Source organism: Herpailurus yagouaroundi, unplaced genomic scaffold, assembly GCF_014898765.1.
Source record: "Herpailurus yagouaroundi ecotype Mexico unplaced genomic scaffold, PumYag 203, whole genome shotgun sequence".
NCBI lineage: Eukaryota > Metazoa > Chordata > Mammalia > Carnivora > Felidae > Herpailurus > Herpailurus yagouaroundi.
The window spans coordinates 24251130-24275125 of NW_024412434.1; the positions used below are offsets into that span (position 1 = coordinate 24251130).

Consider the following 23996-nt stretch of genomic DNA (forward strand, 5'->3'; position numbering starts at 1 on the left):
CCACTGAGATTTTTCCTTTCTTGTTCGTTATTTTTCTGTTGTTACTGTACAACTTCCTCAGTAGTGAAACTATGGAGCATGTACAAACCAAAGGCCATGGCAGAAACGCAGCACCAGAGGAAGACATGACTTTAAAGTGTCAGACATTCAATAATTATACTCTCCACTTGTCAGGGAAGGAGTCTGGTTGAGTCCTGACTTTGAATCCCTCCCCTGTGAGCTGTGTGTCTGTAGGCCTATTCCTTTACCGCGGTCTGCCTCAGTTTTCCATCTTTAAAATGGTAATAACACAACTACCACTATCATTTAATCCTGTGAGGATTAAATGATATAAAATAAAAGAAACCACCTAGTGTAGTCCCAGGTATGGGTGACTAATAAATTTTGGCTTTATTCCTCACTTCCAGTCATAATCCGCCCACAATCTGTGTTTAAACCTGGAACTGACAGGTGGAAGGGAAAAGAGAGAGCCGGGACTAATCCTATTGTTCTTGTAGCATCCAAGTGTCACAGACACTTCTGTTTCTAAGGCCAGCAGCCCAGGTCAGAGGCAAGGGGAAGCCTATAGCTCACGGAAAGCAGATGTCACTAGACATCCTGGGGCTTGGGGTAAGGTCGCCATCCCTTTCCTTCAGGTCAGTTTCCAAAGAGAAGGTCCAAATGAATCCTCATCACTACCGTCAGGAACTTAGGCCTCTTACCATCAGCTCCGGGACGTTTCATGTTCAGAGCTGCTTCCTAAATCATCTCTGAATGAACAGGTAAGCCATTTTACAGAGCCCAAGAGAGAGCTGGGGTCCCAGACCAAGACGTGCAAGAAGCAAGACATTTACAGACCAGGACCTCGCAGGGCCTGCAGCCCTGGCGTGGCCGGGACGGACCGCTTTCCAGGAAGGTGAGTGGCACCCGATCCGTCTCTACTGTTCCAGTTAGTTCGCACACGGGCCAGAGGCCAGCAGTACCATCCATAAGCTCAACACAGGCTTTGGACCCTTTTTTGCCGCTTGCAGCTGCGACCTTTCAAGCCAGGGATGAAAAAAGCCACGATGTTGTAGGTGTATCATTGTTATAGCTTTAAACCTCAAGCTCTCTTTGACCAAGACAGCAAGGTTTGTTGAACTGAACGATTGTTTGTTCAGAATTGAAAATTCAAGTTTTTATTTTTCTCTGAGGCATGCTGGCAAGTTCTGCTCTCTAAACCCCAGTGATTCGTCACGATCCTAGGCAGCCAATCATGGGCGGGTCAACTTGGAATGGAACTGAAGGTGGTGGCTCGAGCTGCCCTGGTAATCGGTGTCACTCTGGGCTAGTGTCATCTTCTCCCCACAGACACCATTTCCCGTTAACCATGATGGGCTTGACATACAAGGAAATGTGCTGACATGAGTCACAGCCCGAAAGAAAAGCTGCAGAGACGATACCTGTGCACGATAATCCCTAACGACATTGCATGAAACATTCGGAGTGTGGGGACAAAGGGTATCTCATCCCAAATCAAGGTTAAAGAGCATATTTCTGAGTGGAGTGGAGGTTCACACACACACACACACACACACACACACACACACACCCTTATGGATCTGTCTAGCTTCCACGTCATTCCCATCTCTGTAGATGGCTGCCACGTGACTGGAAAGGTGCTTCAGCTCCAGCTTCAGTTCTTAATGGGCAACAAGACTAAAGCCTCACATATGCCTTCCTTCCTCTGACACCCTCTTTCCAATGTCAATTAACTAAAATGCCATGAATTTCAATCCTTTCCAAAACACTGCCTTGTCTTTCCTACAGAACAAGTCACCGTGAACCAAAAAAACCAAAAAACAGAAAATGAAAAACAAACAAACACCTCCCAAAGCCCATAACCATTAGACGAAGCAATACTTTTATGAAAGGGGAAGCCTGCCCCTCTCAACACCCATCTGCCAGGAATTACCGGTATGTAGAAATAAATTCAGTGAATGCTGATAAAGATGAACCAAGGCACTATTGCAACTGATTGGACTGTATTTGCTCCTGCTGGAAGAAGTGCAGTGGAGCTGGGCGGGGGTGGGGGGTGGGGCGCTGGGGTGGCTCAGTGGGTTAAACATCCGACTCTTGGTTTCGGCTCAGGTCACGATCTCGCGGTTTGTGAGATCAAGCCCTGCATTGGGCTCTGTACGGACCCAGCTTGGGATTCTCTCTCTCTGCCCCTCCCCTGCTCACGTGAGCCCTGTCTCTCTCTCAAAATAAATAATAATAAATAAACATTTTAAAAATGCAACAGAGCTGGGGAGATGCCATTGAGCAAACTACACTCTGTGAATGACTTCACAGACATCTCTACAAGAAATGAAGTTGGATATATCTCATTCCCCCACTACCTTCATTCTACAAGTTCATGATATGGTTTTCACCTGTAAATTCTGACCCCTTACCTTCAGAGCCACCATTCCCACATAACCCTACTCCCTCTGCATTTTACCTGTTTTTCATCAACCTGGGTGTTTCCAGGGCTGTGCACAATGAACTTTCCATCAGCCACATTTTCACCTAATTAACCACCCTGATGACAATAATTAGTATTGAGTCGCTCTTGGAATGACTTCCTAGGTATTCAAGCACAACCTGCACTTGCTATAAAGTTCTACATATAAATATTAATCAAATGCCCTCCTTTGTTTTTCAGCCCCAAAGGGATATTTTGCAATCATACAACAACTATTTTTAAAAAGAAAAAAAAAAAAAAACACAGTGAGGTGTCGTTTTAACAAATAAAAAAGAGAATTAATACATTGGGGTTACAGATCTCAGTCTGTGGTCTGCTGAACACATCCATGCGAGTATTCCCAGGGCTCATGTGTGAAGGGAGTCTGGGTAGAATCTATTGAAAGAAGCCATTTTCCCAGTTTGAGTCTTTTGCTCTTCCTTTTCCTGCAAGTCTCAGCTTAGAATTCAAATTTACTTTGACATGTGTTTAGGTCACTATGGAGGGGGCTCATCACACACAGAGGCTAATGGAAGGATACAGATTACATATCTTCTTACTGCTGTGGAATTAGATGCAGGCAAGTTTGTCAACTTCAGGCAACCTCACACCGTCCCCAGCAGGCTAAAGGAAAAGACACCCATGTGCTGGATACTGTGGTTTGATGGGTCAAACCACAGGAGAAACAAAGTAAGAAAGGATTTCCCTTGTTCTTGTACCTAATTATGAACACCCAGGAATTAAAGTGAATGGATGACAGGTAAATAATTATAATATGGTCAAAAATTCAACATGGAGGTTTCCAAGTTATTTCTTTATTTCGGTGTGCCACTGACAAGCAGCTAGGGAGCACATAGGACTACTTTTCTCCCAAACCACAAAAAAATTGCTTTGCAGCCTTTGTTTGGAATAAAAATTTCCCATGAAAGCAGAATCTAGGTGTGATGGTAACAGTGGGCTTCAGATATAAAGCTTCGCCAATTACCTTTTATGAGCTCATCCTAAAAGCAATTATTGGCGTGCCCGATGGAATGAGCAGTTCAGATCCCATTGGAAGTAAGAGAACATAATAAGTATGCATTTAAAATCCACTCTATTCACAATGGATAACTTTCGAAATATTATTATACTATACAGACCCTTTTGGGGTCCACCCAGGCTCTAAATATACTGTCAACAGAAAATTTATACTTGAGAAGGCAATTTATTTAGCCTGAAACATTAATCTTACTAGTTTTGAAGTAGATATTTCATGACATTTCAACTTAAGTTAAAAAAAATTAAAATGCATGTCCAAACTCTAAAAAACAGTTACTGTTCCATACTGTGTTTTTATAAGGAATGCATTTTCTTCCTTATTTACTGAGAGTGTCGTTAATTTGAACCACAATACAACCCAAAAGGAAAATTTGTAACTAAATATTTTTTTTTTAATTTGCCCTTTAAAGTGATTTCCCTTCCTTCTGTGTTTAAAAATTAGGTCCTTGATCTTCCTTCATAAATTTACTAATATTTTTCAATGTATTGCCCTGGCATGAACAAGTAATTAAACAAAACACTAACGTATTAGATAAGATATATTCTGTGTAGAAACCAACATTGGTATGATGATTTTCAATGTAAATCAATGGCCACTGAATATTCTAGGACCAGTTCTCTTACATTACACGTGAGAATAAAAATGATTTCAATATTTGAGAAGTTTGAAACAGATTTTCCCGTTTTCTCTTTTTGAACTCTGTTTTCACCTTAGAAACCAATGCTTATGTTATAAAATGAAAGATTTTTGAAGACATGAGAAATGTTTGCCCTGCATAAAAATGCATCTTATGAGCACATAACCATATGTCAAAAATCAGTAGATTCCACAGAGACCTCTAACTTAACAACTTAAATAGGCTATGTAATAATAGTTTATAGGTTTGGTTAATGACCAAAATTCTAAGGGCAAAAGTTCTCACGTGTCCTTGAATTTCTAAACTCTTTATCTACCTGGATGTCAAAAGAGGATGTAGAAGCTAGAAATGATAATTTCCTTAAACATTAGAAATATTCCCCTTAACTTCTTTTTTATGCTATGTTCCGTGAGTCCACCAAATAGACAAATTTAAAATCCCCCAGCACTAAACACTGTAGAGGCATGTCTGATAACAAGGTATTTGCCAGAATGATAATGGTATTACAAGCAGTCTCAATCAATACATTTCTTTCTGTAGTTAACAGAGAGGTAAGCAATAAATCTCTAACTTAATCCAACCAACATAGCTGCAAAATGCAAAAAGCTTTATGAATGGTAGATATTAATTTTTTTTAAAAGCACAAAACCACAAACAAGCAGTTCTAAAAGCTCTTCATTCTGTAGAGTCTATACAAACAAGATTAAAGCAGATAAAAAGGGTGTTGAGAAAGAAAAAAAAAAAAAAAAAAAAAGCCCCAGACATGCATTAAGCTAGTTTGACAGCTCCATTGTTCAACCGGTCCCATTGTCAGACCCAAAGATGTATTCAGTGCTACAATGTCTGCTAGCAAATAAACAAAAGACTACATTTTTCAAAGCAGGATGCCAATTCTATCATAATTCTTTCTCTGCTTCCCCAAAGGTCAGTGGTGGCTCCTCTCGGTATGTGATCGAACCCTAACACAGATGCAAGAAACAAATATTTGCTTTCAATACATAGGGACCCAGGACGCCATGCATGAACAGAGGTCTTTAAGCAGGTACACATTTTGGCAAACAGGATAAAGTGATCCAAACCTGGTAACACAGAAGGACTATTTAGGTAGGCTAAGTCCAGATTAGAGCGGTATTTGGAACGCAAGTCTAATATGGAGTCTCCTTAGCTCCTTTTTCGGTGATTATTCCATGCAGAGTGCATGATAATGAAAGAGGCTTAGACATTGCAAAGGAAAAGACAAACCAAGAGCCAGATTCAGAGCCTTTAAAATTATCCACTGGCCACTCACAAATAGCAGGGAACAAATACACGATACGCTTTCAAAAGGCAACGGGTGCAAATATAACTCGCACAGGGCAATCCTTTTCCTTTCTCTTGCTGGCTCCCTTTCTCCCAGTCCTTGGTCTCGATTTCGTTTCTCTCTCTCTCTCTCTCTCTCTCTCTCTCTCTCTCTCTCTCTCGATTCTTTTTTTCCCCCTCTAAGATAAGGAAGCTACTTGATGCCGAGCATGATTATTGTCTCAGCCAGCTCTAGAAACTAGAAAAGCACACATTAAAAACAAAGGACACAACAACATACCTTAAAAGCAGCTCTTCATTTCTCATAGTAACAGCGGATTTGGGACAGCGCATGCTTTCTACACTGATACACTGATAGTCTCAACAAAAGCCAGTTCAGAAGTGCGCTCAAACATCAATGCCACAGTAGCTGTTCACTAATGCGCTCCCTCTCTCTCTCCCCCTCTCTCTCTCCCTCTCTCTCTTTCCCCACTCTCTTCTCTAGTCAAATTCTGAATGGTGGAGCAAAGGGGCTCCTGCAGATTCACTAAGTAGAAATAATCCTCTCTGACAAGTTATGTTGTCTAGGCATATTTTTACATTAATACACTGTGCTGCCTATAGGGGTCTTGCGTGCATTCACTCAAGCCTGCCTGGTGTTAATTCTCCTAATTACCATCTTAAAAAATTGGAAAGAAAAATAAGTGACTCGTTTACCTTTTTTTTATACATATAATAGCAAAGCCAGTGTCACATTTTCTTTTTGCTACCCACTATCAGCACACATTGCAGACGACCACCAGAGGATTTGGATAGGTCAGTGTGTGCTAAAAAGGATTTTTTGCTTCTCTTTTCTGGGACACTGAACTCACAGTTGGATTCATCTATTCCTCTCCTCTTGTCCTCAGGAAGAGTGACAAGGTCAAGACCCTTAGCCCCACCCTGGGTCATGGATGCAGAAGACAGAGATTGGGGGACCTGGAGATATTTTAACTCTATGCACACCAGAGCTCTTGCAGACGACAGCATAATTCACCTGAAGCAGGGCATCTAAAGGAGGCAGGCAGTGCAAAGACTGTGTGGTCATGTTGAAGCCCTAGTTGATACTGGTGCATCATCCTCGAAAGACCAATTGGATGTTCTTTTCCAAAATAAGAAAAATCAGCTTCCCTACTTCATTATACTCAATGGACTCAGCATAGACAGTCAGCCGGGGAAATATGCATTATGCTTCTGTTTATTGGAATTAGAAGAATTCCGTGCAGATTAGCCAAGTAAAGCAGCAGGTGAATCCCATAGAGAGAAGACAAGATGCTATGGACAAAATAGTCAGCAGGCCAAAAGTGCAAACTAAGACATCATTCCTGGGTGCTCACAGGAAGCCAAGAACACTCTCTGCTTAGACGGTACAATACAGATCGCGGCCCGAAACAGAGCTGGATCACTCAATACTGAATTCCTCACCCCCAGGCTCAAAGTACGCCCCTGTCCTCCATTAACACGGCCAGGCACCTCAGGAAGAATCCGGAGTCACAACATCTATGGGAATAATAGCGAGGTGAGGAAACAATGGCGTGCTCCGTTTCCCTCCCCTTTGAGGATCTGGAAAACCACCCAATATCTTGCTAGATCTCTGATCTCTTGGCCCACAGCCAGGGAAATGGAGATGTTCTGTTAAGAGTTCCTCCACCTACCGCAAAATAATCTCTCTCAGTTTATCAACTTTAGCACTGATGACAAGAAACAGCAGTGGCTGAAAGCAGTGACCCTTCCCATTTCTGAATGACAGTGAGACAACATGATGAATAACTCAGCAAAGATCAAACGATGAAATAATGCTTGTCCCTAAAATAATCACATCTCTACATTTCCTTCCTTCATTATAGCACATGGAAGTTGTGGAATGAATATATAAAAATGAATTGCTTTGCCAAAGAAAGCGATCACATAAAACCTATGATATTCTTTAGAAGCAAGATAAACATCATATGAACGAGTGTGGAAACAGAGAGACCTTGGAGAGAGAGAGAGAGTTAGTCATTCCCTAGTGATTTGTGGAGGTAGAAGGCACTTAACTTCTCCATGGCTCCCTTTGACCCCTGTTCTTAAATGGGGGGTGGGCAACAAATGCTAATTTGTCTTAAAGCATCTGAAGATCCTATAATAAAACTGGGTGTGTTTTTTTGGTGAAAAGATGAATAAAAGTGGAATGAGTGGCTGAACACTGGTGAGACTTTTGTCTATTAGAAAAAGGTGGGGCACCTGGGTGGCTCAGTTGCTTAAGCATCCAACTCTTGATTGCAGCTCAGGTCACAACATCATGGTTCATGAGTTTGAGCCCCGCATCAGGCTCTGTGCTGAGGGCCTGGGGCCTGCTTGGGATTCTCTCTCTCTGCCCCTCCCTTGCTGCTCCCCTCTTTCTCAAAATAAATGAATAAACTTAAGGAAAAAAAAAGGTAAAATTATGCTGCTCAGACACAAAACTCCTTTCTTTTAAAAAACTAAAAAAAATTAATTGGAGCATAATTGACATATAATATTAGTTTCAAATATACAACATAATGATTTGATATTTGTATATACTGCCAAAGGATCATTACAGTGAGTCTAACACCCATCATCATACATAGTTACAAAATTTTGGTAATGAGAACTTTTGAGACTTATTCTCTTAGCAACTTACAAACATGCAATATAGTATTATTAACTACAGTGGATACATGCTATACATGAGATCCACATGATTTGATTTGGTAACTGCCAAGTTTGTACCTGTTGACTCCCTTTACCGATTTTGCCCGCCTTCTCCTCTGGTCTCTGTATTTATGAGTTCAGATTGTTTTGTTTTTGTTTTGTTTTTAGATTCCATATAGAAGTGAAATCATATGGTACTTGTGTTTTTTTCTGACTTAACTACATTTAGCATAATGTCTTTAAGGTCCAACCCGGTTGTTCCAAATGGCAAAATGTTATTCTTTTAAATGCCTGTGTGTGTGTGTGTGTGTGTGTGTGTGTGTGTGTTTTCTTTATCCGTTCATCCATTGATGGACACTTAGGTTGTTTCCATATCTTGGATATTGTAAAGAATGCTGCAACGAACATGGGGATTCATACGTCTTTTTGAGTTAGTGTTTTCATTTTCTTTGGATAGATACCCAGAAGTGGAATTGCTGAATCATATGGTAGCTGTCTTTTTAATTTTTTGAGGAACCTCCATAATTTTTTCCTCAGTGGCTTCACTAATTTACATTCCCACCAACAGTGCACAAGGGATCCCTTTTCTCCACATCCTCTCCAATACCTATTAATTATTATCTTCCTGATAATAGCCAATCTGACAGGTATGAAGTGATATTCGTTATGGTTTTGATTTGCATTTATCTGGTGAACTGTAATGTTGAGCATCTTTTCATGTAGTACCTGCTGGCTTTCGGTACTTCTTCTTTGGAAAAATGTCTATTCAGATCCTTTACATTTTTTTGTTTCTTTTTAGAGAGAGAGAAAGCATGAGCAGGAGAGAGGGTCAGAGGAAGGGAGAAAGAATTTTAAGCAGGTTCCACACTCAGCGTGGAGCCCGATGTGGGGTTCGATCCCATGACCAAGGGATCACGAACTGAGCCGAAATCAAGAGTTGGACGTTCAACTGACTGAGCCAACAAGGCATCCACCTTTACCCATTTTTTAATCAGGTTGGGTTTTTATTTTGCTATTGAGTTGTATGAATTCTTTTTGTAGTTTGAATATTTGACCCCTTATTCAGTGCTTTGCTTTTTCATTTTATTGATGGTTTCCTTTGCTGGACAGAAACTTTCTAGTTTGATGTAGTCCCACTTATTGACTTTTGCTTTTTTTGCCTTTGCTTTTGGTGTTAGATTTAAAAAAAAATCATCACCAAGACTGATGTCAAGGAACTTAACTGCCTATGTTTTCTTCTAGGAGTGTTATGGTTTCAGGTCTCACATTCACATCTTAAGCCATTTTGAGTTAATTTTGGGGCACGGTATAAGATAGGGGTCCAAATTCATTCTTTCGCATGTGGCTGTACAGTTTTCCAGCACCATTTTTTCAAAAGACTGTCTTTCCTCCACTGTATATTCTTGGTTATTTTGTCATCAATTAATTGAACATATATGTGTGGGTTTACTTCTGGGAACTCTATTCTGTTCCATTGATCTATGTGTCTGTTTTTAGGATAACACCATTTTGTTTTGATTACTATAGCTTTGTAATATAGTTTGAAATCAGGAAGTGTGATGCCTCCAACTTTGGTCTTCTTTTTCAAAATTGCTATGATTATTTGGTGTCTTCTGTGGTTCCATATAAAGTTTAGGACTGTTTGTTCTATTTCTGTGAAAAATTCCATTGAACTTTTGATAGGGATTTCATTGAATCTGTAGATTGGGATAGTAAGGACATTTTTATAATACTAATTCTTCGAATCCATGAGCATGGTATATCTTTCTGTTAATTTGTGTCTCCTTCAATTTTTCTCATCATTGTCTTACAGCTTCCAGTACACAATATTCACCTCCTTCATTAAATTTATTCCTTGGTAATTTATTCTTTTTGATGCAATTGTAAATGAAATTGTTTTCTTCATTTCTCTGATACTTCATTATCAGTGTATAAAAACACAACAGATTCCTGCATATTGGTTTTGTATCCCACAATTTTACTAATTTCATCCATTATGTAACAGAATTCTTTGCAGAGTCCCATGTTTTCTTTATATAATATCATGTCATCTGCAAATAGTGACAGTTTACTTCTTCCTTTCCAATTTGGATGCCTTTTATTTCTTTTTCTTGCCTAATTGCTCTAGCTAGGACTTCCCATACTATGTTGCTTGAAAGTGGGGAGAGTGGGCATCCTTGTCTTGTTCCTGATCTTACTGAAAAAGCTTTTAGCTTTTCACTGCTAAGTATGATGTTAGCTGTGGGCTTGTTATATGTGGTCTTTATCATGTTAAAGTACATTCCTTCTATACTCACTTTGTTGAATACTTGTTCACAGTTCTAATGGGGGTTAAATTATGAGGCAAGTACTAATATATGACAAGAATGCATTTGCTTATCCATAAATAGATTCTTGGCATTAGAAGCCAGTGCTGCAGTACATGGAGATATTCCTATAGGGAAATGAATTATGGATCCACAGTAGTAAGGAACGGAAGTGAATCAAACCATTAAATATTTTCTCCACTTCCTTTTTAGTCTAGGGACCTAAATAATGAGAAAGCGATCGAGGTAAGACTTTAATATTCGTCCAAACTCCACTACGATAACAGACTGAGGGGCTTCCACCTGCTAGTTGTATGTGCTGAAGTTGGGGTTATAAAGATGAGTGAATAGAAAGATGTGTTATTTCTAACATTTATATATTGTGCAGTAAGGCTTTGGCTCCAAGGCCATGGGGATTAATCTTTGTACTTCTTAAAAATTTTTTTTTCAACGTTTTATTTTATTTTTGGGACAGAGAGAGACAGAGCATGAACGGGAGAGGGGCAGAGAGAGAGGGAGACTCAGAATCGGAAACAGGCTCCAGGCTCTGAGCCATCAGCCCAGAGCCTGACGCGGGGCTCGAACTCACGGACCGCGAGATCGTGACCTGGCTGAAGTCGGACGCTTAACCGACTGCGCCACCCAGGCGCCCCTGTAGTTCTTAATCCACCCAATAGAATAACTTTCCCAAAGCTAGTACTTAATATGTATTTGTTAAATAAAGGAATAAATTTATTTTTAACTATTGGAACTTTGGGGAAAGGACCGTTTCATTTTCAAAATTCTTTATGTAGTTTCCTTAACAAATATGTGGCAGAAACAAACCCACCTCACTTTTTATTTTAACTCATGCATTCAGTTGGCATGGCCGACAACACTGAGAATTCCTTACATGTTGCTATGTTTTAAATTACAGGACCTTTTTGGGGCACCTGGATGGCTCAGCCAGTTAAGCATCCAACTTCAGCTCAGGTCATGATCTCGTGGTCCATGAGTTTGAGCCCTGCGTCAGGCTCTGTGCTGACAGCTTAGAGCCTGGAGCTTGCTTCGGATTCTGTATCTCCCTCTCTCTGCCCCTCCCCACTCCTCTCAAAAACAAATAAACGTTAAAAAAAATTTAAATTACAGGACCTTTTCACATCTAGCAACTTATTCAATCCCCATAACAATACTGTGGGGCAGGTGGAAATGGTACCATTACCTTCTCAGCTAAAAAAGTTCACATGCAGAAAGACTGAGCAGCATGCCCAGAAGGTGCAGTGATAACTGAGTGTGGGAATCCAGTCTAAACCAAACCCTGGACCCATATTCTTTCCACTGCTCTACAGTGTGATCCAGTGCTTCTGCTCTGCCCAGGGGTTCACAGCACCCCCAAGCAAGGCATGGCTTTGAAGGAGTGTTGAGTGCAACGAATCTTATTACACTTTTCTAATGCAATAGTGATAAACGTAGAGGATAGTAAATTAAAGGAAAATTGATTAAAAGATTATGTTTTGGCTACTAGTATTTACTAATTCCCTTCAAAATTCTATTTCCAATGAAGATTGAGTTGCAACTAGACAAACTAAGCACTTTGGGGGATTTTTATTTTTTGAGGTCATCTACAACAAGAGTTGATTTTTAGCAACCCTGATTACTACATTTGGTGTGTAGGGAAATTTTTTTCAAAAAGATTATAGCAGTAATTGGCCAAGGACAGCAACAAAAACTTACTTTATCTCAATGCCCTCTGTATTCCTCTGTTTTTAATTATATAAATTAAATTTTTAGCTAATAACGCAAACTTGCGGGGGTGGGGGGAGGGGAAGGGAAAAATTCCTGCAATGTGGGAATACAGGAGGGAACTGAGAATCAGCCAGACTTCTTGACCTTTCTAGATTTGAGCTTCCTAAAAATGTTTTCAAAGGTAAATTCTATGCGCATTTATTTATGTTATAGGGAACTTCTAGAATTAAAAGCTGAATTTCTAAATGCAACATTAACAACTCGCAACTTCTTTCTTCTAAACCATATCTTTGCACTTTGAAAGTTGCATGAAAATGTTAAGTAGAAAAGAGCGTTTCAATGGAAGTGTACAATATGAAGTTTGCTAGAGAGGAAGGGCCAGGCAGTACAGATTCTCTTTTTATTTTTTAATGGTTATTTATTTATTTTGAGAAAGGGAGAATGAGAGAGAATGAGTGGGAAAGGGGCCAGACAGAGACGTCCAAGCCGGCTCCATGCTGTCATCGAGGAGCCTGATGTAGGACTTCATCCCATGAACCTCGAGATCATGACCTGAGCCCGAAATCAAGAGTCAGACACTGAACTGACTGAGCCACCCAGATGCCCCAAGATTCATTCTCTGATGAAGGATGAGACACTACCAAACTCTAATCTGCCTCTTAGATTCCCATCCAAAAAGAATAATCTTGGAATTTGCAGGAGCCAAGGACATTAAATCTCTTTAGCTGTTAGTTTTAGATATTGTCTTAGTCCATTTGGGCTACTAAAACATTTGGGCTACTAAAACAAAAACATTACAGACTTAGGGATTTATAAATAACAGAATAAATAACAGAAATTTATTTCTCATAGTTCTGGAGGCTGGCAAGTCCAAGATCAAGGTGCCATCATGGTCACGTTCCAGCGAGGGCCCTCTTCCCGTTTCATAGCTGGCTCCTTCTTGCTGTGTCTTCACATGGTGAGAGGAGCAGAGGATCTCTGTGCGGTCTCTTTTATAAGAACCCTAAGCCCATGCCTGAAGGCTCTACCCTCATGACCTCATCACTTTCTAAACACCCCAGCCCCTAATACCAACACATTAGGCTTTAGGATTTCAATATATGAATGTGGGTGGGGGACATAAACATTCAAACCATAGCAGACATGAAGAATATCCAGATTTAACCAAGAAAGTACATTGCTACGAAAGATGGAAAGATCACACAGAGAACGCATGAAGTAAATATGAAGCAATAACCGAGGTCTCCAAGAAATGGATTTCTAGCATACTCCGTGAATGGCACATAGTATGTGCTCGATAAAGTTGGTACATCTGTGTGTGAATGGATAACTGTCTATCCAGAGCTGGTACCAAGCAGAAGACACAGAGTTTCTCTGATCACCTTCACCAGCCTCAGAGGAAGGGTCTCTGTGGGCAAAAGGGAAGCAAAATAGTCAAGTCTGCACACAGGGGCGACTAGAGACAGGAGATGGAATGAATGCACTATGGAGGAATCCTGTCCCCTCGGGCTCCAGGGCTCTCTCTTGCTTGAGGGGAAAACCCTCCAAAGCCAAAAGGACATAGGTATCACAAATCACTACCTGAAACATAAAACTGACAGTTGGTTTAAAGTAAAGCCTGGCAGAGCTGGTAAATGAAGGGTTTGACGGTAATCGGAGGATCTATGTAACACGAGTTCCTGTCACTGGAGCACTCAAACGTTACCTCCAAGTCAGACTTTAGAAACAGGAGGCCACTATCCCAGTAACAAGCCCAAGGCCCCTAAGTTCTAAAGAGGCATTCCTTCTACAAGCCATGGGACTACTTACGCGTTTCAAACACGGAGATGTTTACTAGGATGAGTGGGGCATGGGGTGAGTAATTAGCAAGAATAATCGTAAAGCCCCTTAAAATTATAAAGTGTGGTATTTATTAATAAGTAGATATAAATAATAAACTATAAATTACTTAGACTCCAAGAAGCCACTTGAAAATATGCACTAGATAAGTTTAAGAGGTATTATAAAGAGTAATAATGACTTCTTATTATAAAGGAAAGGGGCTATGAGACAGACACTGGAAAGTGGGTTTGGAGAACTAATTCTGTCTAGGTAGCAAAAGGTCCATGGAGGACAGGCTGAAGAAAGTAAAGGAATTCCCATGAAAAACACAGACTACCTACTTGATAAAATAACTAACTTTGGTTCATGAACTCTTACGACTTAGCAAACAACATGTTCACAATTGAGCAGTGATTTTTGACCTAATGTTTTGTCAAGGACCACTCTCGGGCAGATGGGAAATCTTGAGAAGGCCACAGGTGACTAGATATGTTAGCCATTAATATTTGCACGGAAAATGGGCGGAGTTTATCATCGCTGTTTTTAAGACAGACCCATGCACACACACCTGCCTTTCTGCCTGTGCAAACTGCCACATCGGACAGGTTCTGTAACTTGACACTTGTCCACGAGTCCTCAATGGACGTGTAGAATTTGGTGCACTTGGGGATCCCTGTTGCTTAAGTGGTTTTGATCCTAGAGAACTGTAACAAGTTAACAGCACACGTATAATAAAGGTTGTGGGTGAAGCTGATGAGTCCTCACAGGAAGGTGATTCACACGACCCTATGACAGAGATGGAAGAGAAACCCAGATGGTCTGGGAAAGTGGTTCTGAAAACCTCACAACACATTCACAGCGCTTACAGAATCTGCAGGTGCTTTAAATGTTACATTTCTTTATATATAACTCTGAGATTCAATCATCTGCTTGTTTACGTGTTTATTATCTTTAAATCATCTGAACCTAGGGTGCATGAAAGCAGGAACTTACTCCCTTTTATATCCACTTCAGAACAACGTGTGGCATATGGTAGACACTTAATAAACATTTGTTCAATGGCTGGATTTCTCTGTGAGGCACATTCTTCTTGTTAAGTGACCTAATCTCAGTGGCTTACAGCTATAGGACGCAATTTGTGAGATGCTGTCCAGGCTCAGCTGTGAGTACTCATTAGGTGAGAACCTCAGAGGGACACAAAGATTAGGAAGGTCTGTTCCTGACTTTAAGTACGTTATAGATTCACTGGGATGGGAAGATAAGCTTGCTGTTTTAATACGTTTTTTTGAACTTTAAAGTACCATTTAGGGGCACCTGGGTGGCTCAGTAGGTTGAGCGTCCAACTCTTGATTTCCACTCAGGTCATGATTTCATGGTTCATGAGCTTGAGCCACACGTCAGGCTCTGCCCTGACAGTGTGGAGCCTGCTTGGCTTTCTCTCCCTCTCTCTCTGCCCCTCCTTTGATCATGCTCGCTCTCTTTCTCAAAATAAATAAGCTTTTAATGTATGTGTGTGTGTGTGTATATATAAAATTACCATTTATATGGGTTCATAGAAAATAAAATGATGCCTCCTTATTTTCCATAATGCTGAAGTTTGGGAGTTAGTAAAGTCCAAGCAGGTAGGACTGAGCATTGAAGGTGAGATGCACAGACAAAATTTTCAGCATCGAGAGCAAAGCGAATTGCATTTTTTTTTTTTTTGTGATGTCCTAGAAAAAGCAAGTGTCCTTAGGACAAGGAATAGGAATCAGAGGCCGGTATCATTTTCATATCACTCAGTTTCAGGAGGAGATCTGTGCTGTGTATTTAACTCCGTAGTTAACTCTGCCACGGCTCCGGGAGCTGGCAAGTAAAGGCATCTGTGCCAGGGATGTCCTGCCTTACTTGCCTGTCACTCACTGGGGTCCCCGAGGTCTATAGCAACTTATCTTCTTATCACTTCCATCCTCTGTTTAGAAACAAAACAAAACACACATTTCCTTAAGTCAGTTCCTCAGGAGATGTGTCCTCACTTTTAAAAGTGCATTAATTTGATTTCGTTTGATGTGGTAGGGCTAGCTGTTAAACATTACTTTGACTTTCTATTCCTGATATAGATAGATTGATATATATATCATATATATATATATATCATATATATACATATATGTATATATGTATATATATGATATATATATCATATTCATACTATATATAACATGTATATATATATTATGTACATTGATGTTATATACAACATGTATATATAATAGGTACATTAATGCCAAATATATAACATGTATATATAATATGCATAATATATATGTACATTTATATATGTTTATATATGTGTGTATATCATATAGTATATACTGTTACATATATTAATTATATTAATATTATGTATAACATGTATATTAATAATGTGTACATTAATGCTGTTCATCAGGTATCAGGTATCAGGCTCCCAACCTGATGGAAGTCAGGCTTTTTCTCTTCTTTATTGCACACTGTCCAGGCAGTAGCTATCTAGAAGACAGAAAGGGGGGTAAAAGATATTTTGGTGATGGAACCGTTACATGGACCACTGAATGGGTAGAAGAGAGAAAACACTAGAGTGGAGGATGATTCTGATGGCGCTAACATGATGGTTTGGCAAATGATATGCTAACTGAGCTGGAGCTAAAAAGGCACAGTGGGGTACACAGGAAAGGTGAGGGGTCCACAGGGAACACGCTGAGCCCGAGAGGCTGGCGGCAGCCCTCCCACGTGGAGGAAACAGGCAGAACTACCTCTGGGCGTGGATGACATCAGCCCGAAGGAGCACTGGGGGCACAAAACGAGAAGTGATGTGAGGCCAGGACCCCAGGACAAATCAGAAGTGGAGGAGGCACAGAAAGATACCCAGAGAAAGAGAAGGGCAGATACATCACTAAGGGGCTTAGACTCCAGTGGAGAGAGAAAAAATCTGCCCATGAAGTTTGCAGTGACTTTGTTGGCCAGGAGAGCATGAATTATTTGTTTGGATGCTAAATGGAAAAGCAGGGCAGTACAAATACGAGGCAGGAACGTTCTGAAAGTTCCAGGAACCAGTTTCGAACCATGGTGGTAACTCTAGAGGGCAGCCTAGTTTGACAAGGAAGCAGGCTACTCCCGCACCTGCACACGCTGAAAAGGGAGAGGGGGCTGGGCCGCCTGAGAGTCGCAGGTGAAATTGCCGCTTGCTCCAGGCAGGCTCCAGCTGAACCGTCAGATGCTTGCCCTGACTCCTGAGACAGATCGAAAGGCGCCCGGCCATTCTTCCCCACCTCCTTTAATGCAGAACTTTAAAAACAAGGAGGCCAGGGGCCAGGGGGTGCTGCATCCAGCTCACACAACAGGAGCCCCCGTGCGGAGCAAGTTCATATACTACCGACGAGCCAGCTGGACCCAGCAGTTCAAAAAGGCCCAGAGCAAAAGTCTTTTTGAAGGTGTTTATGAACTTTGCCAGATAAGGATTTCCAAAACTACAAGGAACTATAAAACTCTAGACGTGGATAACATTTCTGGGACCAATTGCTTTAAACTTTTTAGCGAAGAATCATATACTTAGAAAAAAGTGCCCATAAGTGTTCAGCTCCCTGATATCCACAGAGTGAATCCAGCCATGCAATCAGCACCCAGGTCAATAAAACCTTTTTTTTTTTTCTTAAACCAAAACTTGCTTTTAATTCCATAACCAAAAAAGAATTTGATGAATCTAAATATCTAGGAACTAGAATGCTTGTAAGTAAAAATTGCCTGAGAGACAGCAAGAGTGCGTTGAAGACTTTCTCAACAGCTCACCTACTTTTCACCACCTGCACGAGCCGAATTCAGGCTACCACTGTTCCTAAGGAGCCTCTCTGCCTCCAGTCTCACTGGCTCTGAACCCTGCTATCCATTTCAGCAGTGAGGTCTCTGCTACTGAAAAATGGTCACAGTTACCACCTGCTCAGCACCCGCTGAGGGTTCCCCCTTCCATCTCCGCTCTGAAACTGAAGCCCAAGCCACATGACATGACTCACAGGACCCACCCACATCTCCAGCCTCATTTCACAGTCTTCTCGGCTGGTACCCTGGTGTCCTGTGCACCGGGAACATCTTTCAGGCCCTCACACACAGGGTCTCCCTCGCCTCTGCACTGGGGTTGGCTGTTTCCCACATGCACAAAACTCTCCAGTGATCCCACCCCCTCACCAGGTTTATTTCTGCGTATCCTTCAGGACTTGGCTTAAACATCAAGTGCTGAGCACAAAAATAGGCACTCAAAAATACTTGCTGGCTGGCTGGCTGGCTGGCTGAATACAGGAGTAAGTCAAGGACACCATCCCAGCAGCAAAGGAAACACAAAGATGTCATAATACAGTCCCAGCTTAAAAAGGAAACAAAACTATGATGTAATAAACCAACTACGCTTTTTGTAGCTGAGGGACTACAATGTTATTTACCTACAGTTGAATTCAATAGAGGTTCTAGAGATGCCTGGGTGGCTCAGTAGGTGAAGCCGCCGGCCGGTTCTTGATCTCAGGGTCCTGAGTTCAAGCCCTGTGCTGGGCTCCACGCCCCAGCCTTTAAAAAAAAAAAAAAAAAAAAAAAAGGTTCTAGAAAGGTCCCTGCCCTCAGAGAGTGGATATTCCTGTTAGAAACACAGAACTTATCCAAAGGGACAAAGAACCAGAGTGTCTACTGCTGTGATGTTTTATGAGCCATAGGAGTTCCAAGGAAGGAGACACGGCAAGGCTTGGCTAGAGTAATGTGAGAGCCCTTTGTGGAGAATCTCAAAAGGTATGCCTGCTTTGGAGGAGGATGTGGAAGGAAAGTGTGAGGACACCCCCAGCAGGAGAGACCAATCTGAGGACAGTTCACACGTGGGTGACAGTGAAAAGAAAGTCTGAGTAGAACAGCACAAGTACTGGAGAATGTGGGGGAAGAAGAGAAATGAGGAAGAGCAAGGCCAGGCGGCGAATCTGGTAAATCGAGCAGTGGCATCTGTAGTCAACAAAATAAGCATTGGAGACTCAGTGTAATTTCTGGATCAGTGAGTGAGACCGCTCTCCGCAGATGCCAACGAGAAGGCGAAAAACAGCTTCGGCAGCTGGTAGCTGACAGGTAGGCCATGATGTTCCCAACTAAACACAAACAACTCTCGCAGAATATAAAAATAACCAGACTTTGAGACCATGTGCAACAGGAGAGAGACAAAGGCACTGCAAACACAAAAATAATGACACATCCCCTTCTCCCAACTGCTTCTTTGCCAGTGGTGACTCTAGCTCTGCTTTAATTCTCCTGCTTTCTAGACAAAAGCTACCAGGATACCTGTATGAGTCTGCGGGAGCTGCTGTAACAAAAGAACACAGACTGGGTGGGGGGCTTAAGCAACAGTTCTGGAAGCTGGAAGTTCAAGATCAAGGTGTTGGAAGGTTTGGTTTCTCCAGACAACTCTCTCCTCCGCTTGTAGCTCTGTGTCCTCACATGGCCTCTCCTCTGTGCACATACATCCCTGGGGTCTCTTCCTCTCCTTAGAATGACACCAGTTCTATTGGATCTAACCCTTAGGATCTTGTTAACCTTCGTTACCTACTTAAAAGCCCTACCTTCAAATACAGGCACATTCTGACATTCTGGGGGTTAGGACTTCAGTATATGGATTTGGGGAGTGGAGAATGGTTCAGTCCATCACAATAGCCCAATACTTCTTAAAAACAGCCAATGGGAACTGACTCTCACATCTTTAAACTTCCTCAGCATGTGCACAAGCCCTGTTTTCTATAGTAAGCCTCTTCCAACTCTTTCCCTAAGATGCCCTGTCATACTCCTGGTGTGCATTCTCCTTTGCTGTAATAAGTTAAACCCAACTTTGACTATGATGTGTTCTTGGTGGCTTTGGCTATGCTGCTTCCCACACCAGGACTTCCATATTCTTGAGCCTACCTTTCTCATGCTTTGTACCTGCCTAAATGGACATTCCTCCTTCCTGGTTAACTCCCGCTCATCCTTAAAGATTTAGTTCAAATATCACCTTCACTGAAAGTACTTTCTAATTTACTCTTTCTGATAGTTGGATTAGGTTTCCCTTGTGGTGGCCCTGTCATGTGTCCACTGGGCTATGCTGAACTACATTTCCCCAGTTTTCAATTTCCTTCCTCCTCCTCTTCCTTCTCCTCCTTTTCCTTCTCCTCCTTCTACTTTTAATGTTTCTGGTTAGGGGGAGCTACAGGAAGATTCTTGGGAGATGTGAAGGACAGAAGGGAAGAAAACAGTCATTCTGTAGCTTGCATACCGTATTGCTGATGTACTGACTTGCCTCCTTGGTGTGAAGCAGCAGCCAAGCCCACTCTGCCTTCCCCAGATCCTCCCTGGGCTTCTCTGACTTCCGGGCCAGGTGTGTGTTTACCTCTATCATCCAGGTCCCCAAGGCAGAGGCAACAAGAACAGACTCATGTCTCAGTCCATCCTTGCATGCAAACCATTCAGTGTTTGGGGGTTCCAGTCTGTCCTTGATCTCCCCTACTCTGCATCCATTTCCCCTTTTTGACTGTTTGGCTGTGAATGTCAAGTTCCATCATCAGATGCAGGAAAACCTTATAGACACTGCTTTCCCATGCTGTGTAGAGTTAAAGCCCTGTAACAACTATGTATGTATGTATGTATGTATGTATGTATCTCTCTCTCTCTCTGTATCTTCCATTCATCTATTCATCCATCTATACATCACCTATCTATCCTACTGCCTTTGTTTTCCTGGTTCAACTGTGATTGACATGCCCCTCCTCTATGGTATTTCTCTGTACCTCCTCAAAACCTTGACTATACTTCTCTTGTACTGTGTATCATACCTGATTGTCATCATTTGTGTGGTAGATTCTTATCTTGCCAATTATTCATGCCCTTCCTCTACCATGTTGCCTGTAATGCACTAGAGTGGGTGGAACAGATTTCCCTACTCCATTGACACTGGGCTTAACGATGTAACTTGCTTCAGCTGTTAAAATGTTAGCAGGCGTTATATTAAATGTGCTCGCGTGGCTTAGTTTGGGTCTTTACTCTGTGACCTGCCTGAGAAAAGCACGCCCCGGAGAATCTACTGTCCCTTCCACCTGGGCCTCAGAATAAACACACATGAAGAAGATCTGAGCCCAACCCACAGTCTGGAGCCAAACACAGCTGACTTAAAGCTGAAAAGACAGCTCCCAACCTGGATCTGCCAAACTACAGTTGACCTGCAGATTCTTTAGTGTAAGAGTAAATGTGTATTGTTGCAATCCACTGTACTGTGTAATCATTTATAGGCAGCTTTATTGCAGCAATTGCCTAGTGAATTACTTTCCTTTCCTGTGCCCCAATTAGAGTGTTGGCTCCTTGAGATTAGGGACCATGATGATAATTTCCTGATCTCTGATGCTAAGATGCCTGATACATGGTTGGTGCTCAATAAATGCCTGTTGCATACTCAAATAAATAAACAAATGACCAAATGATCAAAGGACCATAATGGAGAGAGGCATGGACAGGGGCGTTAGGAAGTAGAAACTAATAGAGGTGTGTAAAATGGAAATGAGGGAGCTGAGTCTAGAAGCCAATGTAAGCATAATATGGTCCATGCACAATTATGTGATCAAATGTTATCTGCCTTTTATTTTGAGACGATCAAAGGTTCAAAAGGCCAGAGAGGTTCCATGTGACTTGAGTCATCTTCGAAGAGCTTTTTTTTTTTTCTGCTGTAAACTTTCATAAATCTTTGGGGTCAGCACTCAATCAAAGCTGCGGTGCCCGTCTATAGCCACTTATATACTATTAGGGAAGTTGACAAAAGAAACAAAAAACCTGAACCTTTTCCAAAAACATCAAGAAAACAAAATTACCAGAAGGTAAAGCTTTCCTACTCTTCCTTCAGGTAACCTCATCTCTGTGTAATGATAATCTGATGTGGGCGGTTTATGGCCACCTTGACCCACGGATCATTTTTGTCATTGTTGAAAGGCCTGTGTGATGCCATATCTGAGGCTCTCAGCCTGGTTACCAGAGGGCTATACATCCTGGTCTCCCCAGGGCAGAGTTTGGGAGCTGAAAGCAGGTCTCTGCAACAGCAGGCCTCCCAACTGGGACTGTTGTCACATTCCCTTAGAGCATGTGTCATGGGCCTGTCATTAGAGTTGCTCCTTATGAGACACATCTTGAAGGATGCCAAATTCATTAGTGTCTACAGTTGAACTTTTCAAACCTTTTCCTTACATTAAACAACACACACACACACACACACACACACACACACACAGAACAAAGAGAGTCTGCATTTTGCTTGATGTCAATCATAACTTGAGATTAAAGTTGCTGTTTTAAGCATTTGAAAGTTATACCCACCAAACTCATGCTTTCTCTGCCTGAGCTCTGAACTTCAAAAGGAATACTTCATTGGAAAACACACGCACACACACCACACCAAAACCACACGTACGCACACACATATACACGCACACACACACCTCAAAAAGATGCTATAAGTACCTGAATGCATTTTCTCCCATTTCTATAAATGTAGCCTTTTTGTCAGACTATCTGCGAAGCTGTTAAGATTTTACAAAGCTATGGGGAACACAAACTGCCCCCCATGATACCCAAACTGTGTTGAGATACCTAGAAAAGTGTGCCAGTTGATGTGATTATAAGCACTCTACTGAATCCTGCTGCCAGGTTGATTTAGGCTGAAACACAACCTGTTTTGCAACAATTACTTATCCTGAAATCTCTGGAAAATAATTTCCTTTTTAAGCCTATATTTAGCATCTCGCTATAAATGAAACTTATCAATATAATATACTGAATTCCCACTGTGCATATAATACTATACTATTCAAGCTTTACTATTAAAATGTTCTTAATTTAGATGTCATTAACTCAGATTTAGTGATAATTTGGACATACAAGGTGATTCTTTCAAAAATAACATTTACTATTTTTAATGATTATAAAAGCAGTTCACGTTCACAGTGTTGCTCAGAGATACATATAAGTATAAAGGATAAAAATTATCGTCACCTAAATCTGACTAGAAAAAATAATTTGTTTATCTTTTGGTATATTTCTTTTCAGTCATTTTCAATTCTAGTCTTTCCACCTAAAATTGGGGTTGTATTGATCATACTAATTTTATTCCTGTTGTTTTCACAATATGAACAAGTAATGATTTTTAAAAATGTGGCCCAAGGATGCACGTTATTTCATTTTACTGATGTCACATAATTCAACTACTTCCCTAAGGCTAGATATTTATGGCGTTTCTCCGTTTTTACTTTCATTTATAACACTGAAATGAGAACTCTTTTTTTTTTTTATTTTAGAGAGCGTACGCGTGTGTGGGGGTGGGGGGGGCAGAGGAAGAGGAAAGAACAGAATCTGTAGCAGGATTCTTTTTTTTTTTTTTTTTAACGTTTATTTATTTTTGAGACAGAGAGAGACAGAGCATGAACAGGGGAGGAGCAGAGAGAGAGGGAGACACAGAATCCGAAGCAGGCTCCAGGCTCTGAGCTGTCAGCACAGAGCCTGACGTGGGGCTCGAACTCAGGGACCGTGAGATCATGACCTGAGCCGAAGTTGGACGCTTAACCGACCAAGCCACCCAGGCCCCCCGGGAAGAACAGAATCTGAAGCAGGCTCTGCGCTGTCCAGCGTGAAGCCCTACATGGAGCTGGATTCCACAACCCTGGGATCATGAACTGAGCCAAAATCAGAGTCGGGCTCTCAATGGACTGAGTCACCTATGCACCCCTGAAATGAGAATTCTTAAATGTGAATGTGAGCATTTCTGATTTTCTTCTGAGAGAAGACAACTGTGTTAAGTCTTCACATCTATCACCAAATTGCTCTGTGAATTTGCAACAGGACAAGGGCACTTGGACTCGGCATTCTCTCAAACACACCAGTATTTAATCTTAAATTTGCAAACATGAAGAGGGAGATGCGTTATGTCACTGTTTTATTTAATATAAATATAAATATAAATATAAATATAAATATTTTATTTATTTG

At 41.3% G+C, this 23996-nt stretch overlaps 1 protein-coding gene across 3 annotated transcripts in view; it reads right to left on the reverse strand.

The window, feature by feature from the left end:
* CELF2 (CUGBP Elav-like family member 2) overlaps positions 1-23996 on the reverse strand; it is an 835274-nt gene that overhangs the window by 314926 nt on the left and 496352 nt on the right. The window contains exon 1 of one of the 3 annotated variants that reach the window (XM_040451473.1): positions 5720-5868. The exons of the other annotated variants lie outside the window; for them this stretch is intronic. Coding sequence (XP_040307407.1) covers positions 5720-5772 — 53 coding nt within the window. The 5' untranslated portion in view covers positions 5773-5868. Of the gene's footprint in view, positions 1-5719; positions 5869-23996 lie in introns of those variants that run through there. 3 annotated transcript variants of the gene reach the window in all.